General features: G+C 35.0%; 1 protein-coding gene across 1 annotated transcript in view; it reads left to right on the top strand.

Annotated features, from left to right (window-relative positions):
* AGGF1 (angiogenic factor with G-patch and FHA domains 1) overlaps window positions 1–25,052 on the top strand; it is a 41,935-nt gene that overhangs the window by 5,166 nt on the left and 11,717 nt on the right. The window contains exons 2-13 of the mRNA XM_014830062.3: window positions 1,846–1,948; window positions 2,954–3,156; window positions 4,012–4,176; window positions 6,564–6,752; window positions 10,332–10,659; window positions 11,505–11,616; window positions 12,695–12,746; window positions 17,130–17,231; window positions 18,604–18,769; window positions 19,900–19,982; window positions 22,956–23,083; window positions 24,712–24,811. Of these exons, the coding sequence (XP_014685548.3) occupies window positions 1,846–1,948; window positions 2,954–3,156; window positions 4,012–4,176; window positions 6,564–6,752; window positions 10,332–10,659; window positions 11,505–11,616; window positions 12,695–12,746; window positions 17,130–17,231; window positions 18,604–18,769; window positions 19,900–19,982; window positions 22,956–23,083; window positions 24,712–24,811 (1,731 nt within the window). The remainder of the gene's footprint in view (window positions 1–1,845; window positions 1,949–2,953; window positions 3,157–4,011; window positions 4,177–6,563; window positions 6,753–10,331; window positions 10,660–11,504; window positions 11,617–12,694; window positions 12,747–17,129; window positions 17,232–18,603; window positions 18,770–19,899; window positions 19,983–22,955; window positions 23,084–24,711; window positions 24,812–25,052) is intronic.

Raw genomic sequence — 25,052 nt, 5'->3', positions numbered from 1 at the left:
AATTTTCCAGCTTGATTTGTTGGGCACTTGCAGCCTGTCCCAGCAGGTTATTTTCACATCGCTATTTATTTCCATTCAACTGTTGCCCAGTCCTTTGGAATATATTGGTACATTTCCTAAAACCACGTGTGTAGGCTGAACACTAAAACGTCATCGAACTTAATGCGTTGTTATCAAATGGTCTATGAAAATAACTGCTGAGTTGCAGTGACTTGGTGTGCACGTGTATAAAGTTGTTAACGTTATGACATTGTAGAAAATTTGTGTTTGTTTACTCAACAGCTGGTTCTTGAACACCTACAGTGCTAAGGACTGTGCTAGGACACTGGAGATGGAGTTAAAATATTGTGGGGGGAAGGGGAGCAAAATATCACAGCCTTTTAAAAACCCTTTTATAATTCTAACTTGTTCGAGGACTGCCTGCCATAGAGATCCTAAAAGAAAACATTTTTGCTAATCCTTGAAGAGCCAGTGTTTTGCTTATTAGTGGTAATTTGGTGGGCCAATGTGAAAAATTGAAATGTATAGAAATTCTCAACTCTACAGGCCATAGTGAACTCCTCCTTGCTCTCTTCCTAGTCAGCCTCCCTGGTGGCCGGTGGAGTTTGGTGGTTGACTGTCATCCTAAATTACTAAATTGTGTTTTTTTCTGGAGCAGTAAAAAGTTGTCTTGAGAACTAAGGGTGAACGAGTAGAAAAACATAGTATGTACAAGCTTTGGAGTCAAAAGAATCTTGTCCAAATTACTTTGTCTCTTTAGGTTTCTCACATGTATAGTGGGGATTAGGGCAACTAATTTGTAAGGTGGTTGTAAGAATTAACGAGATGTTATCCAGAGTAGCAAGTATACTGTGTAGCATGTAGCAGATACTGAATAAGTGATCTAGTTCATAATAATGGTGGTAGTAGGCAGATCCAGAACTGGGCGAGGCAATCAGTAGCCTAGGGCGCAAAATTTAAGGGAGCACTCACCCTCAGGTACAGAGCTTGTACTTGAGTGAAGCTGCAAGTGAGTGCCTCCTTAAATTTTATGCTCTGGCTGCTTTACTTGCTTCCAGCCCTGGTAGTAGCAGATCTGATAACTGATGAAGTACCTAGATAATCTGTATACAATCAGTTTTATCACCTTTCTCGTTTTAAGGTCTCTATATCATTAAAGAAATACTCAGAAGCCTGTTTTTTAGTTAGTTGCATGCTTATAATAGATGTCTCATATTGAGATGCTGTCCGACGGAGGTGTGTTGAGGCTGCTGCTCATCTGTTTGTGGCTATTTTACACTCTGTAGCTCCAGCCTCGGCACAGGGAGGTCAGATGCTCCTCCGATGAGGCCTCCATCTTCCCTTCTGCGGTTATTTAGTCGTAAGACTACCATGTGAAAAAAAAAGTACATTAAAGCTTATGAGCGGCTTACTGTATTTAAGTGAACACTTATTTCAGGTGGAGGACACGGAATGCTATTAGATGATTTAGTTCAACGAATAAGAGTTAATATTTTTTTCCTAATTCTTTAGGGAGAACTAACAGATTGAAATATTAGTATAAAATATTCTTATTTGTTAAAGGATTTGTTCACAGAGTCCTATTAATTTACTCAATCTGATTTTTGGAGGGGGTATTTTGAAGTTTAGCAACAGAGTATAAGAATAAAAACATCTCCCCCGCAAAAGTAAAAGGTGAAAGCAAGTCAATTTTAGTAATTTTAGTTTTTCTGAAAAGGAAACTAGCTGTTTGGGTACTTCTCTAAATCTTTTTCCCAGAAAAGTAGTTATTGTAATTTCAGGAGAATGATGTGTATAATAGATTGCTATATGATTTATTTTTCCTAAAGCCTTGTTTTCTTTTAGGTAGAAGAGCTCAGCAAAATACTCCATTGTGGAAGAAAGGAAGATAATAGCAAGTCTGATGTAGAAGTACAAACAGAGAACCACCCTCCTTGGTCCATCTCAGGTATGCAGCTTGTAGGGATGATAGCCCAAGACTGTTGCATTCAGATCATGCTAACGTAGAGTTGTCTGTAACTGTCAAATAGGCAAACTAGATACATAGGAGAACTGTTAGAATGTTGCCTTCTTGCCATATGATATGGTATTTTCACATAATCCATTTGCTCTTCTGGTGGGAAAGTAGAGTGGTATTGTCATTCCCATAAATACATAATCCTGCTAATGTGTTTTCAGCGGCACATTCACTGAGTAATTTTTGCCGTGCTGTGAGCCATCTACTCTTGTCTGGCCTTCCTTGTGACTAGAGGCATATGTTTCCTTGTTGACGCATTCCACTTGGCATTGTGTTCCGTGCCAGTCTCTTAGGCCTTTATGGGAAGGGTGAGTCCGCTGCCGTGGCCGCATCAGTGGCATTATGTTGTGAGGCAAAATAACTCAGCAACTGAGTTTTATTAAATTGGGACCACAAGAAATCATCCTTCCCATTATTTTTCCTTGTTTTATTCAGTACATAATTTAGCTAAATTGCTAAGCACGGCAATAGTATTAACATTACATATCTGTATGATATATTTTTTAAAAAGTCAGCGTCTTGAGAGAAATTTGACAGAAAAAGCAACCCTTGACACATTGTCTTTATTCCATTGTCATTTAATACAAAACAACATTAAGATATGTGGTTGGAAGTTAAGTGTTGCTAATTTTTTTCTACAGAACACAACCTGTCTACCTGTTTTCTTTTTTCCTCTTGCTGTGGAAAATCCAAATCTGCTTACCTTTTTTTTCTTTTTAGCTTGACAGCTACTGAAGGTGACATGAGAGTCAAAGACATATATTTCTGCGGATTTATCTGCACCATAAATGTTAATCTGTTAAAATGTGTACAGTTGTAAAAATATGATTTATTTGCAGTGTGTGCTGTTTTGTGTTCAGTGCCTGTGTTTTGGAATTCAGTCCTTTTTACATACACTATTCTAATGTGGTATCACTTGATTTGTTTTTGCTACAGATTATTATTATCAAACATACTATAAGGATGTTAGTCTTCCAGATAAAGTGACTGAACTCTCAGTTCAGCAAGATCAGAATATTGAACCTTCTACTTTTAATTCTAAAGACCAGTCACAAATAGAAAATGATGCTTACGCTGGTACTGATATAACAGAAAATGTTAAATGTGGACGAGAGGACCATTTTGCCTCACATTCACAGGTAATAAAATGCTTAACATGAAACTGTTGATGCCCAAGAACTTGTCTGTCTTTGTTGTTATTTTATAGAAAAAAGACTTCTTTGTTCCATCAAAACATATACAGGGTTTGTAAACATTCTGTGTATAATTATGCAGTGAGTACAGTTTTTGAGAAACAAAAGTTAGAACTTGTTCACCTGTATAATTGTTTTCCTACTCGGTTGTGTTCCAAAAATTTATGATGTATAGTATATAAACTAAAACAAAGAAAATTTGTCAGTATGTTTTGACTCAACCAAAACATTTTGGGGCAAGAACCACAATACCGTGTTCACAACAAAATTGTTTTAATGCTTCCTTTATGTCCCATGTCCTGCAACTATTCAGATTTCCCTGAATGTTTTATAAATTTGTTTCTCCAGTTTGGAGCAGGAGCCCAGTAAGGTTCATACAGTACAACTGTTTGATGTGTGATATAGCTCATGTAATCTATAGCTTTCTTCTCTATCTCTCTTTTAAATTTTTTTTTCCCTTTGAACCTATAATTATTAGAGAATCTAGATCATTTGTCTTAAAAACTATTTCAGAGTCTGTTTTTTGTGGCTTGCTTTCCTATGGTATCAGGCATTTATTTTTGAGTAATGGTCACTCACTTTTAGTGTCTTTAAAACTGGGTGAAAATTGAATTAACTGATACATTAGTAAATATTTTTAAAAGTGGATCAAATTGTAATTTGTAGCTACCCCTTTCCATTGCAGAAATCGAGGTCTGATTATTCAAAATAGTTTTTAAGTCTATCATTTCAAATTCTGCCAACTTTTAAATTGATATAAGGGAGTTTTTGTTTTACCTGACATGAATGTATCTTACCTAGGAGCCAGCATCTGCATTAGCAACTGAAGATACATCCTTAGAAGGTGCCTCATTAGCTGAAAGTTTGAGAGCTGCTGCAGAAGCTGCTGTGTCACAGACTGGATTCAGTTATGATGAGAGTACTGGGCTGTATTTCGATCACAGCACTGGTTTCTATTATGATTCTGTAAGTATCTCAGAGCTTTTAATACTGTATGGTTGTACACTTAGCTGCTTGATGCCAAATATTAAACCCTCAGCTGAATTAAGAAAAGCAAGGAGCTGCACCTAAAAATTATGTTTGATTCAAAGCTGTTTGACAAGAATAAAGAATTATAAAATAGCTTATGATGCTACACTTCTAGGTTTTTAATTAAATAAGTTAATTGTGATTATTATTTTAGAGTCCAATAACTGTTTATATGTAAACTAACAGAAAAATGTTAGAGCATTTATTAATAAAAGCAGACAACTGCATTGTTGTAAAATGTTTATGAACTAAACTAACATTTTTTTCATAGAATTGATAAGGAAGTGACATTGTTAATTCTAGGCTTGGGGTGAAATTTTTTTTGTTTCAAATAGTTATATCTTTATGAATCCATTTGAGGCCACAGAGGGAATTTTTTTCTTGAATTCTCATAGCATGTTTATTGTTAGTCCTTGTTTTATATTCTGTGGCTTTTAAACATTTCACTTTTTAAAAATCAATCTGTTAACAGTGAAAACTAGGGAATTCGTGTGGAATCAGAAATGTCATGGACCTCTGACTAGGACAGAACCAGAAAATAAAATTGTTGACTTAAAATACAGTGTTATGGCTGTCGAAGTCTAGTACTTAATTGGATTTTATTCAGGATTTGATGACGATGATGATGGAACTCACATACCCATGTGCCTCAGCCTCAGCGGTTTAGGCATGTGATCTGGTCCTCAGGAGTTAGAGAATGTAGTGCCCAAAGTGGAGCAGATGTTTGTCATTCCAGTTACTGGAACTGTTGCTAACTGATCTAGGGAACATAGTGATAACACTAAGTATCTCAGTTAGATAAGGGGTTTCATTAGCTTGTCGGTTTGTTCTTGGTATACTGGGTAACTCCTTTGTAAGGAGAAGGTTTTCTTTCACAGGAGTATGCTAATTGACAATGGTAATTAATACCCAGAAAATTAATGCTTAAACTCTTATTACCAAAGACAGTAGCTATTACTTATTTGGTTTCTAGGAAAAAACACAGTTTTCAAGTAAATGACATTAATCTTCACCATTCTTCTACCTTCCTTCCTGTATCTTTCTTCCTGACATCTCTTCTGGAAATGGTTAGTTACACCCTGCAGGTTATATGTCTTAGTAAATTAGGGACCTCATTGTTTTGGCATTTTTGTTGTGCTAGTTTTCATTTTATTTTAATTAAATAAAAATTTAAAAATATTTTTGGAAATGTCTATATTTTGGAGTGAAAGACATAACAGATTAAAAAAGGTTTGAGTTATAAAAGTTCTCTTATCACTAGAAGTAAAGATTAGAATGCTTCCATTCAGTTTTTTAGTTAAGGGAAGGATAGTGAAAATTCAAAATATTTTTGTAAGAGATCTGCAAAATGGATTAAAGACAATAAATTGCAGTAGTATCAACAGTGAGAAGAACGAGTTACTCCTTTTCAGGAAGTTTTATTTGCTTAATCTCAGTATACATAAGATATTTCCAGGTCTGATCTGCATGGCTTTATGATGTAAATAAAATATAGACTGTTCGGTTAAATCTTGGTTATAGAGTACTGGCCTATAGATATAGGCCTATAGCTAGAGGCCATTACAGTGTCTGTACCTATAGTACAATACCTAATAAATTCAGATGATTACATAATTTTATCTTTATACTTTTCATCCATAATTTGCCAAAACTCATTTCTGCATGGCTACTTTACACATAAGTCTTACTTAGTTACTTACTGTAGAATTAATTAGTGAAGACAATTGTTTCTCAATTTCTTTATATAGAATGTTATGTTGTAGTATTTATGAGCTTAATTTTACTTTCAAATTTTTCTTCAGGACTTTTAGTCATGAATATTAAAAGGCAAATCTTTGTTTTATGACATTGAGAGGAGTGGTTTGGGGGTTTATACTGCCAAACCATTACTGTGTAGTCATAAAGATAAGGGGTCTGGAGTTGCTTTTATATGCTCAGCTTTTTCTGACGTATGCCTTAGTTTTCATGACTTCTGGAAGGTTTCTTGTTATCATTTTTCAGTAATGTATTGAGTCATATGAAATGGCTATTTCTATAGGTAAAAAAATGGTCATATATTGGCAGTTTCATGAGATTCAATTTAATATTTAAATTTATTCATTGTTCCCACTAGGAAAATTAGAGCAGTTATTGAATGGTAAAGTATTTTGGAAAGTTACAAGCATTTTTCATTTTGTTATCTTTATTCCTTATCTTCAGAAAGTACCATAGTTCTTATAAGAAACATTTACTATATTTGAATATATTTGGCATTTCTGTTGTTTATTCTTGTATTGCATTTCATCTTACATGAATAAAACTTACTGTTCTCTTGACTTTGAAAGGAAAATCAACTATATTATGATCCTTCCACTGGAATTTATTACTACTGTGATGTGGAAAGTGGTCGATATCAATTTCATTCTCGAGTAGATCTGCAACCTTATCAGACTTCCGGTGCAAAACAAAGTAGAGATAAGAAATCGAAGAAGAAAAGAAAGGATCCAGATTCTTCTACAACAACTGAGGAAAAGGTAGGGGCTGGCCTGGTGATGTAGTGGTTAAGTTTGTGTGCTCCACTTCAGCGGCCAGGGGTTCACAGGTTTGGATCCTGGGCATGGACCTACACACCGGTCATAAAGCCATGCTCTGGCACTGTCCCACATACAAAATATAGGAAGATTGGCACAGATCTTAGCTCAGGGACAGTCTTCCTCAAGCAAAAAGAGGAAGATTGGCAACAGATGTTAGCTCAGGCTTGATCTTCTTCACTAAAAACATAAATAAATAAGTAAATAAGGAAAAGGTAACGTCTTCATCATTTTTTAAATTTACATAATGGTGATATCATAATTAAGCCAAAAGTTTTGATGAAGCTGAAAATCCTTCGGTAACTCTGTATTTCAAACATATCCATTAAGATAGCAAGGTATCAGAATCTGTCAAACAAGAAGCAGTCACACGGAGCAAACATGGACTTTTTCACAAATTCTGTCACTAGAAATAGAAAGGATTTCTTAAAGTTTGCAGGAAGTAGATTTAGGGCAGATAAAATACTCATGTTGTTAATTTAGAAGAAGAACATTCAGACTCTCTGTTGATAAGTTGATGTCAGTGCACAATACACAGTAAAAGAAAAACACTGTTTATAAGTAGACATAAGTAAAATTCAACTTTCTTAGTCATATTGAGCAATTTCTTACCTGTTATGTTAGCAAACATTAAAAAAATCCATTGTAGCAAATATAGATTAGGTACATAGTCATTAGGAGTGTAAATTGGTATCTATTTGGAAAATTGATGGCTGTTTATATCAGTAACCATAAAAAAGTTCATATTCTTTAACTGGAAAATCTTGTTTTCCTAATTTATTTTTTTAAAAATCCTAAAGAAAGAAAAATGCCTTTGTATAATTATACAACAGTATTTATGAGAACAGAAAAAAATTGAGTTCAAATGGCCCACAAGATACTGGGTTAAGAAAATACTAGCACGTTTAATTGACAAAGCATTATTTAGGCCTTAAAGTGGTAGTTTATGAAGATAGGGGAGGGCCGGCTCTGTGGCCAGGTGGTGAAGTTCACATGCTCTGCTGCGGCGGCCCAGGGTTCAGATCCTGGGCGCGGACATGGTGCCGCTCGTCAGGCCACGTTGTGGGCGGCGTCCCACATCCCACAACTGGAAGGACGTGCAACTAAGATATACAGCTGTGTACAGGGGTGTTTGGGGAGATAAAGCAGAAAAAAAAAAAAAAAGATTGGCAATAGTTGTTAGCCCAGGTACCAATCTAAAAAAAAGAAAGAGGGGAATTTTAAAAATGCTTATGATACAATGTTAAATTTAAAGAAGGAAAATATTTAAAATGTTATCAGTGCTCTTATTTCTACTCCCTAATCAGATAAGGTTAATGGTTTATAGGCAGGAAAGGAGGCTTGTTATATGGCGTTTTGTGAATTGTGGCAATTATTACTTAACTCTTGAAATTTTATGTTTTTCTCTTCTTAACCAAAGAAAAATTTTTAAATGTATAATACTAGTGAAGTTCAAATATAGAATTGGGATTCTGTTGGATTTATCTTCTATTCTGTATTTGATTTGTTGCTATTTCTCTATTATTTTCACTGATAATACTTAGAAGAGTATATGACTAAAATACTAAAAATGATTTTTCCGTTTGCTTTCAAGACCTCTGTTGTAATGACTCCTAACTGTTACGAGTGGTTGAACTGTTTGAAAGGGTAGGTAGTGAAAGTACACCTCCCTAGCACTGAGAACAGAACACATGGGGGTCTGCAGATGACCTTCTCTGACAGAGTAGAGATTGAAACTTGAAAGCGGTCTGTGGGATTTTGATCCTGCTTAGTTCCCATAACTGCTCATCTTCAGCATCCTTCTTTGAATACATGTGAACTCCAGGACAGGGACTTAAGAAAATCCCTGATGTAATTTTGAGAATTTCCTGATGATTCTAAAAGGTAGCTGTGAAGCATAGGAGACCAGTTAAGACATCCTCATCTTTTTATTTTTTAAGATACTCTTGAGCCTCACTCTTTGGAAGTAGAGGGTATGTGGAAGGAAGGGAGTTGGGTGAGGAGATTGGAGTAAATAACTTGAAATATGCATTTATGCTTCAATGCCCACATATAGGCCCCCTTTCTCATCTCTTAATGAATATTTAACATTCTGGACTGGCAAATAGTTTTTAAAAAGTTGCATCTCTGACAGTTTCACTCGTTGTTCTCCTCCGTATCTTGTCCTATAAGCAGTAATAATAAGAAAATATACAGATTGGAAACTGCTTTTTTTATTAAGTATATATAGATATGGGAATTTTTTGCTATAATTCACAGTGGCCTTTAAAGCTCTTCATAGTTTTTCAGCTCCTTGCCCTTGTTCTTGTCCTTGGTGAGTTTGTATTGCTGGAAGTTTATATAGTTTATCACACTGCGAGTGTTTAGCCAGTCTCTAAATTGAATTTATGTTGCAATTAAAAATGTGTTTAAGATGCTCTCATATTTTATAACATAACAGGAGAACTCACATCATGTTGCTCTAAGGGAGAAAGAAATTTAGAGTGTGTTACAAGTGAAAGGAAAAAGAGGGAAATAACTCTGCTTCTTCTAAGGTTAAAATAATAGATTTATTCATTTGTTGTAAGGCATGCCCACTATACGTGTATAATAAATAGTAAAAGGCTTATGCTAGGTAAGTTGGAATTTCGGAATAAAAAAGGTGTAACTGATTCATCTGTACTTTAAACTGTTGTGTATTATCCAACCAACTCTATAAAATACTAAATTTTACAAAACTACTGTTCTGCTACATTAGAATCTTTAAATTCCTGCCGAAATTAAAGCCAATTCTGTATTTTATGTATGTTGACTTGATAATTGGTTAAAAGTTCAAGAAGAAAATTTAGGGTAGCTGTATTCTCAAGGCCTGCGCTGTCCAATAAGGTAGCCGTTAGCTACATGTGGCTGTTGAGCCCTTGAAATGTAGCTGGTCCTAATCAAGATGCTTGTAAGTGTAAACTACATTCAGTTTTGAAGACTTAGTACATAAAGTCCATGTGAAATATTTCCTTAGTAAGTATATTGAATAAATGTTAATATTTATATAAATAATAATATTTTGTAAATATTGGGTTAGATAGAATAAAAAAATGAATTTAACCTGCTTTTAACATGGCTACTAGAAAGTTTTAAAGTATAAATATGGCTTGCATTATATTTTTATTGGACAGTATTGGTCTAGGCTGTTGTGTGGTCCAAGCAATAAGCAGTGAGGTCCTTGACTGGGACACTTAGGACATTGAGAATAGATAAGGAGAGAACTGGGATAAATTGTAAACATAGTCTACAGTGCTTGGTAATTGATTCCACGTGGTGGGTAAGGTGATGTCAAAGATAACTGAGATTTTTGATGTGGATGGTAATGTCATTGATCAAGAAAGGAAACATGAGAGGAAGAGAGCATACAGATAATAGCTATTGTTATTTCACTGTACATGTATCTTCACTAATTCACTGAAACATTTAGCATTAAATGTTATAAAATGGCCATGTTTAAGATTATTCTCCCCTGTTCCCACCTCCCCACCCACCTCTTTCTAGGATTTGAATTCAGAAGATCAAAAAGCATCCAGTGTTGAACATATAAACTGCAATGAGGGAGAAGATTTTGCAACTGTGAAGAAGAAGGCCAAAATAGACATTCATTACAAAAATAGTCCCCCCAAATTCACTGTTCCAGTTAGTGGAAAGACTGTAGAATCTCTTAATGAAAACACCTATAATTTGACTTCGTTTAAAGAGGAGAAAATCGTAGAGACTGATAGTGAACCAGAAGAAGGTGAAATTACAGATTCTCAGACCGAGGACAGTTATGATGAAGACATGACCAGTGAAGACAGTGTAACTGCAGAAGATACTGAGGATGAGGGTGAGTAAATAACCGTCATTCAATTTTATGCAAATTACCCAGTCTGGCGGTTGTCAAAGAGCAATGCAGTTACAAATGTTAGTAAGTCATAACGTAGCTGCCGAAGAGTAAACTGTTTTAATGACGTTACTGAAAACTACGTGGGCTACCACTTGGTTGTTTTCAGAGAGTAGAATGTGAATATGTGATACATACTTGGACCTTAAAGTTTCATTGCATGGATGGCTTAGTCAGTAGAACACAATATCCAGTTATCTCCATTCTAATCCTAAAGAATGTATTAAGTCTATTTTAGTGGGTTAGATATTTGTAGTCCACTTTTGTAATTGAGGGGGAAAGAACAAATTGCCTGTAAAAAGTATAGTCCATGAATTCAGCTACATAAGTGTTATAGTAAATCTAATATTATTTTACTTGAGAATATGGAAACATACTTTTAAAACTCAGGATTTCGTATTAGGGAATTGAACTTATTTTGGCCTTATGGAATTTCTCTCACTCTTTTTTAAAAAGTGGACTCAGTTTTTCTAACTTAATATAAAAATGCTTGTTGGCATTTTTTTCAAATTTCAAAGCCTTAAAAAAAGCTGAGTTGATTCTTTTATAATTGTGATAGATACTGAATTTACTGAATACTTTTAGATTGATCCCTTTAAATTGGTAACAGTATTAAGCGTTTCTCAGTGCGTTTGTCATATAGCAGAATTTAAAAGGTGGTTTAAATATAATTAAGATTTTTGATCAATACATTTTTATTTTATGGATGCTTCTTCCTTATCCCTAGACATTTCTAATTTTTTTACATAGCATTTGAATTAATATTTACCCACTTCTTTCTTTGGCAGGTGAAGAAAAAATTTGGCCCCCGTGTATTAGAGTAATTGTTATTAGATCACCAGTGTTGCAGACAGGATCACTTTTTATCATTACAGCTGTAAACCCTGCTACAATTGGGAGGTAAAAATGTTTAATATTACTATATTTATCTATTTGTCTTTTTCCAATGGCTTGTACATTTCTTGAGCAATTATCATGTAATGTGCATGGTGCTTGTTGAATAGACAAAATATGATATCCACGTCCCTCCCTCCCTCACTGAAAAAATATTATTGACACTTACCTTTTGTCTCTTGCTTTTGAAAATCAGTCGAGGTTTGGGACTTCATGGTCCCAAAAGGGCTGCCTATGTAACGAGGTAAAATCTTGGTGATACCTTCCACAGAGATTTTGTAATTTTCTTACCCTTTGTGCTGGTTCAAATTGCTTACCTAAAGCCAGTATTGGCCTCCTTCTCTGCTGCTTTTCTTTTACTCCTTTGTAATGCATAACCACTTGGTAGAGAGTTAGGTTTTAATCATGAATTGGATAATTTCCTTTCTTCCTAAAGGGAAAGATAATCATTAATTCAGATTTTATACAATATCTTAATTTTCTTTTCCTGGGGAAGATTCACCCTGAGCTAACATCTGTAGCCAATCTTCCTCTCTGTTTACTTGAGGAAGACTAGCCCTGAGCTAACATCTGTGCCAGTCTTCCTCTACTTTGTATGTGGGTCACCGCCACATGGCTGGCTGATGAGTGGTATAAGTCCAAACCCAGCATCTGAACCCATGAAGCTGAGCAGCTGAAGTGGAGTGTGCTGAATGTAACCACTGTGCCAGTGGGCCAGCCCCCTTAGTTTTAAATTCTTGGAGAATATTAGGTTCCTTTTACAGATAGTAATGGAAGTGGGAACATAGCATATCTGGAATAAATGATTGACATTAGTACAAAGAATATCTTGTCCCGTTGGATGTTTATTAGCTCAGATAGATGTACCAAAGAGTAAAAGTAATTCTGGAACCTCCCTTCAAACAGGAAATTTAGAGCAGGATTTAGGAAATGGGGCTTAGTGTGATAGACTTGCATTGTAGCATGGTCTTTTAAAACAAAAAACATCATCTTTTTAAACAAATTCTTTCCATGTCACTGTAAGTGCTGCCTCTGTATATGTATGCTTCAAAAATTACTAAAGAAATTTTCCTTAACTCTGCAGAGAAAAAGATATGGAGCATACTCTGCGAATCCCCGAAGTTGGTGTCAGTAAGGTGAGCACCTTGAGTTTTCAACTATAGTCCCCTAGATGTGTTTTATAAATCATCATTATGGCAGAAAGCTTAGGGTTTTTCCCAATTAATAGAAAGGTTAATAGTCAGTGTAGTAATGGTAATGAAATCAATGCAGATTTGTTTATTCCACTGCTTAAGAAAATAAAAATTCTTTATCACAATTTGGATAAATTATTTTTATTTTTAATTTCTTTTGGTAAGGAAGATTGTCCCTGAGCTAACATCTGTGCCAGTCTTCCTCTCTTTTGTATGTGGGATGCTGCCTCAGCAGGGCTTGTTGAGCAGGGTCTGTGCCCAGGATCCGAACTCACAAACCCTGGGCTGCCGAAGAGGAGCACGTGAAGTTAACCACTATGCCACTGGGCCAGCCCCAAATTATGTTTAATTTTTAATAGTCTGGAGCAGAAGTAGATATTAATTTAAATATTAAAGTAATACCCATTTAACAAATATTTATTGAGTGAAATAAATATGCTAGATATTATGGCAGTTCAAAAATGAATCAGATGTTGATTCAGGCTGGTTTAGCAGACGGTTGCTTTGAGTCCAGAGTATTTTACAACCCAAGAACCATCTATCCTCGCGACCCAGGGCTCTCCATTTACAGCTGTTCTTAGTTGAGCCTCTAATGGTTTCAGGAAAAAGAACAGTTGAGTTTTCAGAACAAACAGTAAGAACCGAGTTGCAACTTAAGTTACAAGTAGAAAAAAACAAAAGGTTTAGCTGCTGACACTCTATATTTCTTTTTCTTTATTTTCTCTAGTTTTCCCCCTCCCTTCTATGGTTGTTATTTTTCCTTTTTTTTTTTTTTGGTCTTTTTTTGGTCCTTTCATCATCTCTACTTTGTTTCTATTTAATGGACTACAATATGGATCTAAAGTATATATTTTATGTGGCTTTTTGCCTTTTGGGAATGAAATTTGTTTCCCATTATTAGTTTGAAAATCTAGTTATTTTTACTTTGTTTGGACTCATTCAGAGGGAAGGAAATCCTCTTCACGTGAACTCTGACCAAATTATTTTGCTTTTTTACTTTCCTATGACTTTGCTTTCTTCTACCTCCGAAGAAAACCCAGTCTATGACTTAAAGAGCAACGTCCTTCTCCCAGTCCAATCTGAAATATAGGTAGTTCTCTGGTGGCATTTCTGCTTTTTCTTTCTTTTAAACTAACATGTCCTCTGGCAGGGTGAATAATTTGTTAGCTGTGTGAAAGTAGAAAAGAGTTACAGAGGACAAGATAATTTTGAATAATTTAAGTTTGAAGTTCTTTTTTTTTTTTCCCCCAAAGATTTTAGTTTTTTCCTTTCTCTCCCCAAAGCCTCCCCGGTACATAGTTGTATATTCTTAATTGTGGGTTCTTCTAGTTGTGGCATGTGGGATGCCGCCTCAGCGTGGCTCGATGAGTGGTGCCATGTCCACGCCCAGGATTCGAACAGACGAAACACTGGGCCACCTGCAGTGGAGCGCGCGAACTTAACCACTCAGCCATGGGGCCGCCTCCAAGTTTGAAGTTCTTTATATGTTAAGAAACAAATTTAAAAGGCAGACTAGGACAGTCAGACAAATATGACAAAATATATGTCCTTTATATTTTAAAAGCTGAAACAAATTCATTTTTTCAAACCCCACTGTGACACCAATAGGTAAATGAGTAAAGAACATAAATAAGCAATGCACAATAGAGGAAATATTGTGATTAATATATGAAAACCATTCCATCTTTCTAGTAATTTAGGAAATACAAATGAAGCCAAGATGTCAGTTTTCATTCAGCATATTTATTAAATATCACTTCTGTTGGGAGCATAATTTAGAATAGCTCTTTGGAATAAGGTTTCAAGTCAAAAGACTTGATCCTATTTAAACTCTTTGATATAGTTATTATTACCCTAAACAATGCAATTGAAAAAAATGTGTGAAGGACATGAAGAGAAAATTTACAGAAAAGGAAACCCAGTGGCTAATAAACATGAGAAAAGTTTCAGCCTCAGTTGTACTCAGAAAATGCCAATTAAAATCACAATGATGAGATTTAATTTTATACCTATTATGCTTGCAAATCTAAAAATTCTAATAATACTGTGTTGATTAAGGCTGTATAGATCTGCAAGAATTCCTATAGACTGCTGTTGGGCATAAAAATTGTTACAACCACTTTGGAAAATGATATGGCAGTGTCTAATAAAGTTTAAGATTTGCATATACTATGGCTGAGCAATTTCATTTCTAAGTATATACCCCAGAGAAACATTTTCCTTGTCCACAGGAAGGTGGCGTGTTCATAGAAACGTTTTTTGTTTTTGCTGGGAAAGTTTTGCTTGGTAACATCTGTTGCCAATCTTCCTCTCCTCTTTTGTTCACCTCCCCAAAGTCTAGTACATAGCCGTATATTCTAGTTGTGGGTCCTTCTAGTTCTATGTGAGCCGCCACCATAGCATGGCTACTGACAGATGAGTGGTGTGGTTCCAAGCCTGGGAACTGAACCCAGACCACTGAAGCGGAGCGTGCCAAACTTTAACCACTAGGCCAGCAGGGCTGGCTCAGAAACATTTTAAATATAGTAAAACCTTGAAAAAACCTGGTTGTCCATCATCAGAAGAATATGTAGATTGTGGTACATCCGTACAATGGATTACCATACGGCAAAATGGCACAACTGTCGACGACAACTGGATGCACCTCACAACATAATGTTAAATAAGCCAAAGAAGCAAAATGAAAGAAATGTATCGAGAGCATGCATTTGTCAGAACTCATCTAACTGTGCATTTAAGACCTATGAATTTTCCTTTATATAAATTATGATTCCCATTTATATCAAGTTCCAAACCAGGCAAAATAAACACATTGTTTATGGATACATACACATGTGGTGAAAGTATAAAGAGATGCATTGTGATTAAATAAACATCAGACCTCTGAAGAGGAAGGGTAGGGGTTAGACAGAGTAAGGTACACATTGATGGATGATAATTTTTCTTTTAAATATCTGAGGCAAAAACAGCAAAATTTATTAAAGCTGGGTCACAGGTAGACAGATTCAATATATTCTTTTTTGTGTTTGAAACATTTTATATGTTTATGTTTATGAAATTTTTTAAGAATAACTCCATTGAGAGAGAGTTCACATGCCATAGACAACTTACCCATTGAAAGTGTGTAATTTAAGGGTTTTTAGTGTATTCACAGAGTTGTGCAACCATGACCACAACCCATTTTAGAACATTTCATTATTATAAGAAGAAACGCCACTCTCTTGGTGTTCGGTCCCCATTTCCCCCAACTGCTGCAGCCCCAGGCAGCCACCAGTCTGCTTTTGTCCCTGTGGATTTGCCTGTTCTGCACGTTTGATATAAACAGAATCATATGGAGTCTTTCGTAACTAGCTTCTTCACCTGTCGTGTCTTCAAGATTCATCCATGTTTTAGCATATGTCAGTACTTCATTTCTTTTGTCACCGAATAATATTCCATTGTATAGATAGACTACATGTAGTTTATCTATTCGTCACTTGATGGACTTTTGAATTGATTCCGCTTTTTGGCTCTGAAGAATAATGCTGCTATGAACATTTGTGTACAAGTTTTTGTTTGGATGTATGTTTTAATTTCTCTTGATAGATACCTAGGAGTAGAATTGTTGAGTCATATGGTAACTCTGTTTAACCTTTTGAGGAACTGCCAGACCCCTCCAAAGCAGCTGCACCTTTTTACATTCCCACCAGCAGTGTACTGTTTATGAAATTTTAAATTAAATATTTCTGCAGCTCTTTATCCAACTAAGTAGACATAGTGAGTACATGCCCAGTGTATGTGAGGCACTGTGTTATGTACTGAGTGGTAAACAAAACTGTAAACTAACGTAAGCAATAATTGTCAGCAGCACAGTGACATTCCTATGTGCAGTAACTTCCTGTGGTGTGAGTGTTAGAGAGTGCTCTGGAGCAAGGGGGCAGTGATTAGTCCCGAGTATCGAAATACTGGGAAACTTCTCTGAGAAGTTGACCCTGAGTGTTTCAAATACATTTTTGTATTAAGAATTTTTAATGATATGGACAAATACTTACATTAGGTGAAAAAATAATTTCAATTGTATCTATAGTATAATCTCAACTCTCTTACAAAAGTAGAAAAGGTAGGGTACTACATTATTAATGGCAGTTATAGGTGCTTTTTTCTTTGGTGGCCTCCACATTTCTACCAGAAGCATTGTAATACTTTTGTATTCAGGAAAATAAAGTATTAAAAATAATAAAAATTTATCAGAGACTAAAGTCCATCACATTCTATCAGAGAGAAATTGTTATCTAGGGTTAAAAAAAAAGTGTACTACTTTATAATTACCTGGTTTCTTTTTTTAAGTTTCATGCAGAAATTCATTTTGACCATGACTTACAAAGTTATGTCCTTGTGGACCAAGGCAGTCAAAATGGCACAATTGTTAACGGAAAACAGATTCTTCAGGTGAGTGTGTATGTACTAATTAATTACTTGCACATTATTATTATTATTATTTTTGCTGAGGAAGATTGGCCCTGAGCTAACATCTCTGCCCGTCTACTTTGTATGTGGGCCTCTTGCCACAGCATGGCTTGATAAGCAGTGGATGGGTCTGCACCTGGGATCTGAACCAGCAAATCCTGGGCGGCCGAAGCGGAGTGTGCAAACTTAAACCATTGTGACACTGGGCCAGCCACATGCACGTTATTTTTAAAAACCAAACTAAATTTTGTATTTTTTATTTTTTTGGGGGGGTGAGGAAGATTGGCCCTGACCTGACATCTGTTGCCAATCTTCCTCTTTTTGCTGGAGGAAGATTGTCCCTGAGCTAAAATCTGTGCCAGTCTTCCTCCACTTTGCACGTGGGATGCCGCCACAGCATGGCTTGATGAGCAGTGTGTAGGTCTGCGCCCAGGATCCAAACCCATGAATCACGGGCCACCGCATGGAGCATGGGAACTTAACCACTGCACCACCAGGCCAGCCCCTGATCTAGAGCTTTTTATTCTTGAAGGCCATGGTTATTATACACATTTGGTTTAGATCCGCGTTCAAGCCCAAATGTGTTTTGTGGAAGGAATTCCCAGAAAGGACTAAAAAAAGTATTTAATAAGTGGATACTTGACTGTTGAGTTTGACTTCTAATTATGCATCTATGCCTTACTTTTAGAGAGAAATGCATTTTAAAGCTCTTCAGAGTAAATGTTGTTATAGCAACTTTAGGGGGCCTCCTTTTTTGTGTGTGTATGTTTTTTAAAAAATTGTTTTAATGGAAATGTTGCTCAAGTAGAAACTCCTTGAAGGCAGGGGCTATCTCTGTCCACTTAACTCTTATATCCCCAACATGTGGCAAAGTGCCTGGCACATAAGAAGATAAGATACAGAAGAGAGGGAGGGAGGCCTTATTTTTAGTCTATAAGATTCAGAAATGAAATAAAACTGAATTATCAAGAGAAAGGAAGAGGAAAAGGGGAAATGTGATACGCTTACCTCCTTTACACGTCACCTTTTGACTGTGGTGGTTCTTCGTTTTGGTGATAGATTGTTTGGAGTTTGGGTTGGGTGTTTCTCTGATGGGATTGGACATGGAGATAGGGAGATTAGTGGATTTGAGAATATCAAAATTCTCAGCTCAGTTGAGCTGTCTTCCTCTCCATTGGTAGAACATTATGGATCATCCTCGAGTTGTGGCAGTTGTGTGTGTGTGTTTGCGTGTGTGTGTCTGTCTCACTGAGAAGCATCTCAAATGTTTTTTTGTTCTAATTACTTAGAGTAGACATAAAATAATCATATATAACCTTCCTGGATTTCTGTTTTGTAATTTTTTCCCCTTTAGCCTAAAACTAAATGTGACCCCTATGTACTTGAGCATGGAGATGAAGTGAAAATTGGAGAGACTGTGTTGTCCTTCCACATCCATCCTGGCAGTGAGACCTGTGATGGCTGTGAACCAGGGCAGGTTAGAGCTCACCTTCGTCTTGATAAGAGAGATGAGTCTTTTGGTATGTGAAATGTATTGTCACATGTGGGCATGAAAACTTTTCTCTTTACTTCACTGGAGTGTTCTAATAATATATATGTTAGCTACCAGCTTCATGTCTAATTGATACAATACCGTATTGAGATACATTTATATTTTGGTGAATATTATCAAATGAGATGAAGAAATGACATGTATTTGAAATTAGAGACCTAGGCTAGTATGATTGTAGTTGATTTTTCTGTGTGATAATTTAGCTGTGCTGTTACAGCATTAGGTTACTTTTTGACCAGGAAAGATAATCATTAGCTCTGTTTTTGCTAATCCAGTTTAGGTGGCTTTTGAAGCAGCCCTGCGGTGGTAGCTAAATGTCTTTCAAAAGAGAAACTGTGACATAATGGTCTCTTAACACCTGTTCACTGATGGGAAGAAGTCATCCACAGTTAAACTCTGTTGTATAATAGTGGTGTAGAGGATAATAGGCAGGGTGTTGAGATACTGGTTGACGTGTTTGCTTTCCTCCTTACAGTTTACGTTGATGTATCATTTGTGTGTAGGCCCATTTTTTTCTATAATAAATAACACTGTAGGAGTTGCTATCTTGCTTTAAGCCCACTTATCTAAGGCTTTTAAAATTCGAATAGATACTTTAAGAACTAATTTTTTTCATATCAGTTTTTCCCCTAAATACCAAACAACTATACATGGTCATTGTATATTTTTTTGTGTTCTGAAAGTGAGTATGACACATTACATGATAACGTGAATCTTTGGTTCTGTGATTTTTCTTTTGCACATGCCTATGTTCCTTTGGAAAATTCACTATTTCTGCATTTGGGATTCTATTACAATAGTCATATCAAAAAATTAACATGTTTAGTGTTTCTTTTGGTATCTATACTATAACCTTCCTATAATCTTTGCATTTTGGTTAGTTTCCAAGTAAATTTAGTTACCAACATGCTGAAAGGACATCATCATAACCCAAGATGCTTTTATATTACTGTTTACTGGACCTGTTGGTTAATCTGCAGATGGGACATTAATACTGTTAGTTTTTTAAATTATTAAATAACAGTATTAATTTTATATAAAATTTATCAAATTTAGCATTTTCTTATTTTTTAAACTAAGCTCACTTTTTCCATTTAGTTGGTCCGACACTAAGTAAGGAGGAAAAAGAGTTGGAAAGGAGAAAAGAATTAAAGAAAATACGAGTGAAATATGGTTTGCAGGTAAGGATGTTAAATATTGTTACGTGTGTTAAACTGTGCATCTGGTTTTGAGTAAAAATGCCTTTAGATTTGCACAGTCCATTTTATATATAAAAAGAGCTATTCAGAATGATTTAGAGATTTATGTAATTTCTGTTGTTTATTGTTTACCTCAACAACTGTTGAAGTTGGAGTAGAAAAATGATAATAATACCCTACATTTGAATAGCCATTTCTGGTTTTTAAAAAACTCGTATCGAAATGATATCAGTGAAGAACATAGTTGGAGGACCAATATTTCCTGATTTCAAGACAGCTCATCAACTACAATAATTAAGACAGTATAGTGTAGGCTAAAGATAAACAAATAGGTCGATGGAACAAAATAATGAATGCAGAAATAGACCTAGATAGATGTATATTTGTGTATGTGTGTGTGTATATATATGTATGATTTTCAGCAAAGATGTGAAGGCAATTTGGTGGAGAAAGGATGGTCTTTTCAGCAAATAGTGCTGGAACAATTGGATAGGTGTATGCAAAATCCAAAAGTAGAACTTTGATCCACACCTCGTAACAGATATAACAATGAACTCAAAATGTATCATAGATATAAATTTAAAACCTAAAACTGTAAAACTTCTAGAAGCAAACCTATAAAAAAAATAGGCAAAGATTTTTTTTGGTATTTAATACCAAAAGCACAATCCATAAAAGAACAAATTAATAAATTGCACTGTCTCCAAAACTTTGGTTCTTGCAAAGATGCTCTTAAGAGAATGAAAAGATAAGCCACAGACTGGGAAAAATATTTGCAAATCATCTATCTGATAAAAATCATATATCTTGTATCTAGAATATATACAGAACTCACAAAACTCAATTAGAAAACAATTCAAAAATGAGCAGAAGATTTGAATAGACACTTCACCAAAGCATGTGTACAGGTGGCAAAGAAACACATGAAAAGATGTTCAGTATCATTAGTCATTAGGGAAATGCAAATTAAACCAGTTAAAAAGAGTGACCATACCAGGTGTTGGTGGGCATGTGGAGGAACTGGAGGTCTCATACACTGCTGGTGAGAATATAAAATGGTGCGATTGCTTTGGAAAACAGTTTAGTAGTTTCTTCAAAAGTTAGATGTGCACCTACCATGTGATTCACCATACTCTTTCGAGATATTTACCTAAGAGAGATGAAAGCATATGTTCACACAAAGACTAGTAAACAAATGTTCATAGCAGCTTTTTTTCTGTTAGCCAAAAACTGGAAAAAACTCACTTGTCCATCAAGCATGGATAAGCAAAGTATGATATATATATGTATATGGTCAAATACGGTTTAGCAGTAAAAAAACATGAGCTGATACAGGCTACAAAATGGCTAAATCTCAAGGTAATTATGCTGAGTGAAAGAAAAGCCAAACAAAAAGAGTACGTACTATATATTTCCATTTATATAAAATTCTAGGAAAGCAAGCAAACTAACATATCGTGACAGATCAGTGGTTGTGTGGGTACAGGAGGGGAAGGATTACAAAGAAGGACGAGGATACTTTTGTGGGAGATGGATATGTTTATTATCTTGATTATGGTGACGGTTTGTTTCAAATCTCAAAAGTATCTAATTGTACACTTTATGTGTAATTTATTGTATGTTAATTATACCTTAATAAGGCTGTAAAAAAATTAACATTTAATCCTATAAGTAGACCATGAAGGTAATTCATATTTCCAGTTTACATTTGAGAAACTAAGGGTCACCCAGCTACTAAATGACAGAGCTAGATATAGCTAGAATCTAGGTCTTATGTATATTTGTGGAGTTCTTTTTACTTTTCATGAAGATGTGGGAAAAGATGCTCCCAAAATAATGTATTTTTCTGCAAAATTGTATTATTTGTTGTTACTGTTATACTAAGGGAGAGAAATCATAATAGAAAAAAATGTCAAGGGGCTAATTTGAGAGGAAAACAGAAGATATATAAGGAGAGAATAATATATTTTCTCAAAAACTTTAGCTCAATTTTTGTATCTTCTAGGGAGAAAAACCAATTAGAGTTGGTGGTTCTATGTTTTTCTTTGCTGTTTAGAAGCAAAATTAAGTAAAAGCTTCTGTGGTGCTTTTCTTGAGTTGCTGTAGCAGTTCCTGGCATCTTGGTGGATGAATGTCATACTTTTTATATAAAGATCAGCATGTAATAACATGGGGAAGAGGAGCCTTCTCTGAAGCCCCAAGCTGAATGGACTGCCTCTTCTTTTGTGCTACTGCCACATCTTGTTACACCTTAATGCTGAACCAGTCATACTGGAGCGTGCCAAAGATTTTGTGTTTCCCTTCTAGGATTATAAATGTGTTTGTACTCCATCACCTAGCATGGAGCTTCACACACTCTACATAGTAAATATTTGTTGAGTGACTGATGAATTGTATAAATGGAGCTTTTTTGAAGCAGAAAGCTATTAGTAGTGCCAGGATAAAAGAGTATTTGCTTTTTATCCATTTTTTAAAAGGCTTTCTACATTTTTCCCTTCCAAGGAATAGTATCAAACTGTTTAGTCCCTTGGGAACATTCACTTCCTTAGAGAAAAGGAGAAATAGATTTTTTTCCAACCTCAGGGGTTCTGCATATTTCTTTGAATATTGGTAGTTCATATGAGAATGTGAGTACACATCATTAGGTCAAAATATATACTATATTTTCACTATATTCTTACGACTACATATTACAATTTATGTATGATTTATATTCTATATGCAATTTATGTTGTAGTACAACTTGAAATAATATAAACATTTTAAAGAGGATAGAATAAAAATAGCATAGTAAATAATATAATTGTCTTAATTTATATTATGACTTGTTTTAATTCACTGTTTAATACAGACCACATTGAAACATATTTGCTAAGTAAGGCAAATATAAAGACATTACATTTTTATTTATCGCTTTTGTTTTCCTCAATGAATATTTTGTGTTTATTTATAAAGAATACGGAATATGAAGATGAAAAGGCATTGAAGAATCCAAAATATAAAGACAGAGCTGGAAAACGTAGGGAGCAGATTGGAAGTGAAGGAACTTTCCAAAGAGATGATGCTCCTGCCTCTGTTCACTCGTAAGCATTACATTTTAGTTGCTTGAAACATTCTTTGTACCATAATCACATTCATAGGGTAATCTGACTTACAGAGTTATATATTCTGTTAGGTAGCCTTTAAAGGAATGGTTCAGAACAAGATAGGAACACTGTATCTATTTATATTTTCTTCTAAGATTAGAATTCCATTGTTCCCTGGAAAATTCCTAAGCACAGATGTGACTATGCATACTGAACACATATATATGCGTCGCTGACATTCTAGCCGCCCAATCACTTGGGCGTACTTTTATATACTAGATATCTAGAAGGCTGCGCTATAAGAAATTGGTATGGACTGGTATTTCGATATCCAGCTACTTTTGTTCTTGTTGACCCTGAAATACTATTTTTCTTCGTTCAGCTCTTTTCTCTTGGTAAAGTAGCATTGATGAACATGAAAAATGTAATTTTGAGGTCTACAGTATGACCGTATTTCTGCATTTAGTCATATGTTAGTTACATTTTTTTTCTCTAGAATGTAAATTCTAGATTTAGTTGAAATTTAAATCTTACATGTGGAACTGACAACTAATTATAAAATCTTGATTAAATATCATATTTTATTGATTCTAAGATACACTACTTGGAAGAGTTTTATAATTACGCATGGCAGCAAATTTTTCTTAATGGTACATAAAATTTGATGCGTCTTACAATTTATGGAGTCAGATTTGATGAAATGTAATATTATGAATTAGATATACTAAGCAACATGACAAATACTTTTTAAAATTTAGTATTTTTGAAATAATTGCTGGAGAATATGAAGATTGCTTTAGAGTTAAATTAGAAGGCAGAAGTAAAAAATGAAACACATTGGTCTGACATTGCTTGGTTAATTGTTATTGAAGAGCTAATTTAACGTATTTTGTAGAACTGAACAAAAAATACCCTTACATTAGCAGAATATAAAATCAGAACAAAATGCAAATAGTGAATGAGAGGTTTTGTTTCATTTTAACTTTTTTATTGATGTATAACATATATACCAAAAAGTACACAAATACCAGTATCAGTGTCAATTATTGATTATCGTAAGATTAACACATTGCAGAATAAACATTTCTTGGCCAAGAAATAGACAATTGTCAGTAACACCAGAAACCTGCCCTCCCAGTGCCCCCTCTTAATCACTGTTCCTTTCTCCTGCCCAAAGGTAACCACTCCCCTGACTTCAACATCAACAGATTAATTTCACTTATTTTTGAATTTTAAATAAGTGGAATAATTCAGTATTTATTTTGTATCTATATTCTTTTTGTCAAACATTATTTTATTAGGTGTATTTTATTTTTACTGCTGTATGATATTCTCTTGTATGAATAAGCCACAGTTTTTCCATTTTACCATTATGGACATGTGGGTTGTTTCTGATTTGTGGTTATTAGATTTGCTGCAGAAACATTCTTGTACGTGTCTTTTTGTGTATGCTTTTCTGTTAAATTGTATACATAGGAGTAGAATTTGTGTATCTTCAACTTTGTTAGGTAATGCCAAATAATTTTCTAAAGTAGTTGTGCCAATTATTTTTAATTCATTAATTGATTATAAATATGACCTAAACGGTCATTAGAAATCAATTGTCATCTTAATTTTCTTTAAAGTGAAATTACTGATAGCAACAAAGGTCGGAAGATGTTGGAGAAGATGGGTTGGAAGAAAGGAGAAGGCCTCGGGAAGGATGGTGGAGGAATGAAAACTCCGGTAAGACTTGTGTGTTATTTCATTCTTAATTCTTACAGCAGGTATACATACTGGGTACCTACCACATGCCGAGCTTTACCTTGAGAGCTAGGAGAATAGAAGCAAGCAAAACCAGACACGGCTACTGCCTTAATGGCATTCCTAGTTACCAAATGTATGCATGGTTTTATTTTGTTTTAGGAAGCCTCTTAGAGTCTTTTCCTTTATCAAAGCTAGGATAGTAAATATTATTTCCTGAGCC

This window comes from Equus asinus, chromosome 9, assembly GCF_041296235.1.
Source record: "Equus asinus isolate D_3611 breed Donkey chromosome 9, EquAss-T2T_v2, whole genome shotgun sequence".
In the NCBI taxonomy this organism is placed as follows: Eukaryota; Metazoa; Chordata; class Mammalia; order Perissodactyla; family Equidae; genus Equus; species Equus asinus.
The sequence above is the reverse complement of the archived record's forward strand: the minus strand, read 5'-3'. Positions and strand labels throughout refer to the sequence as shown.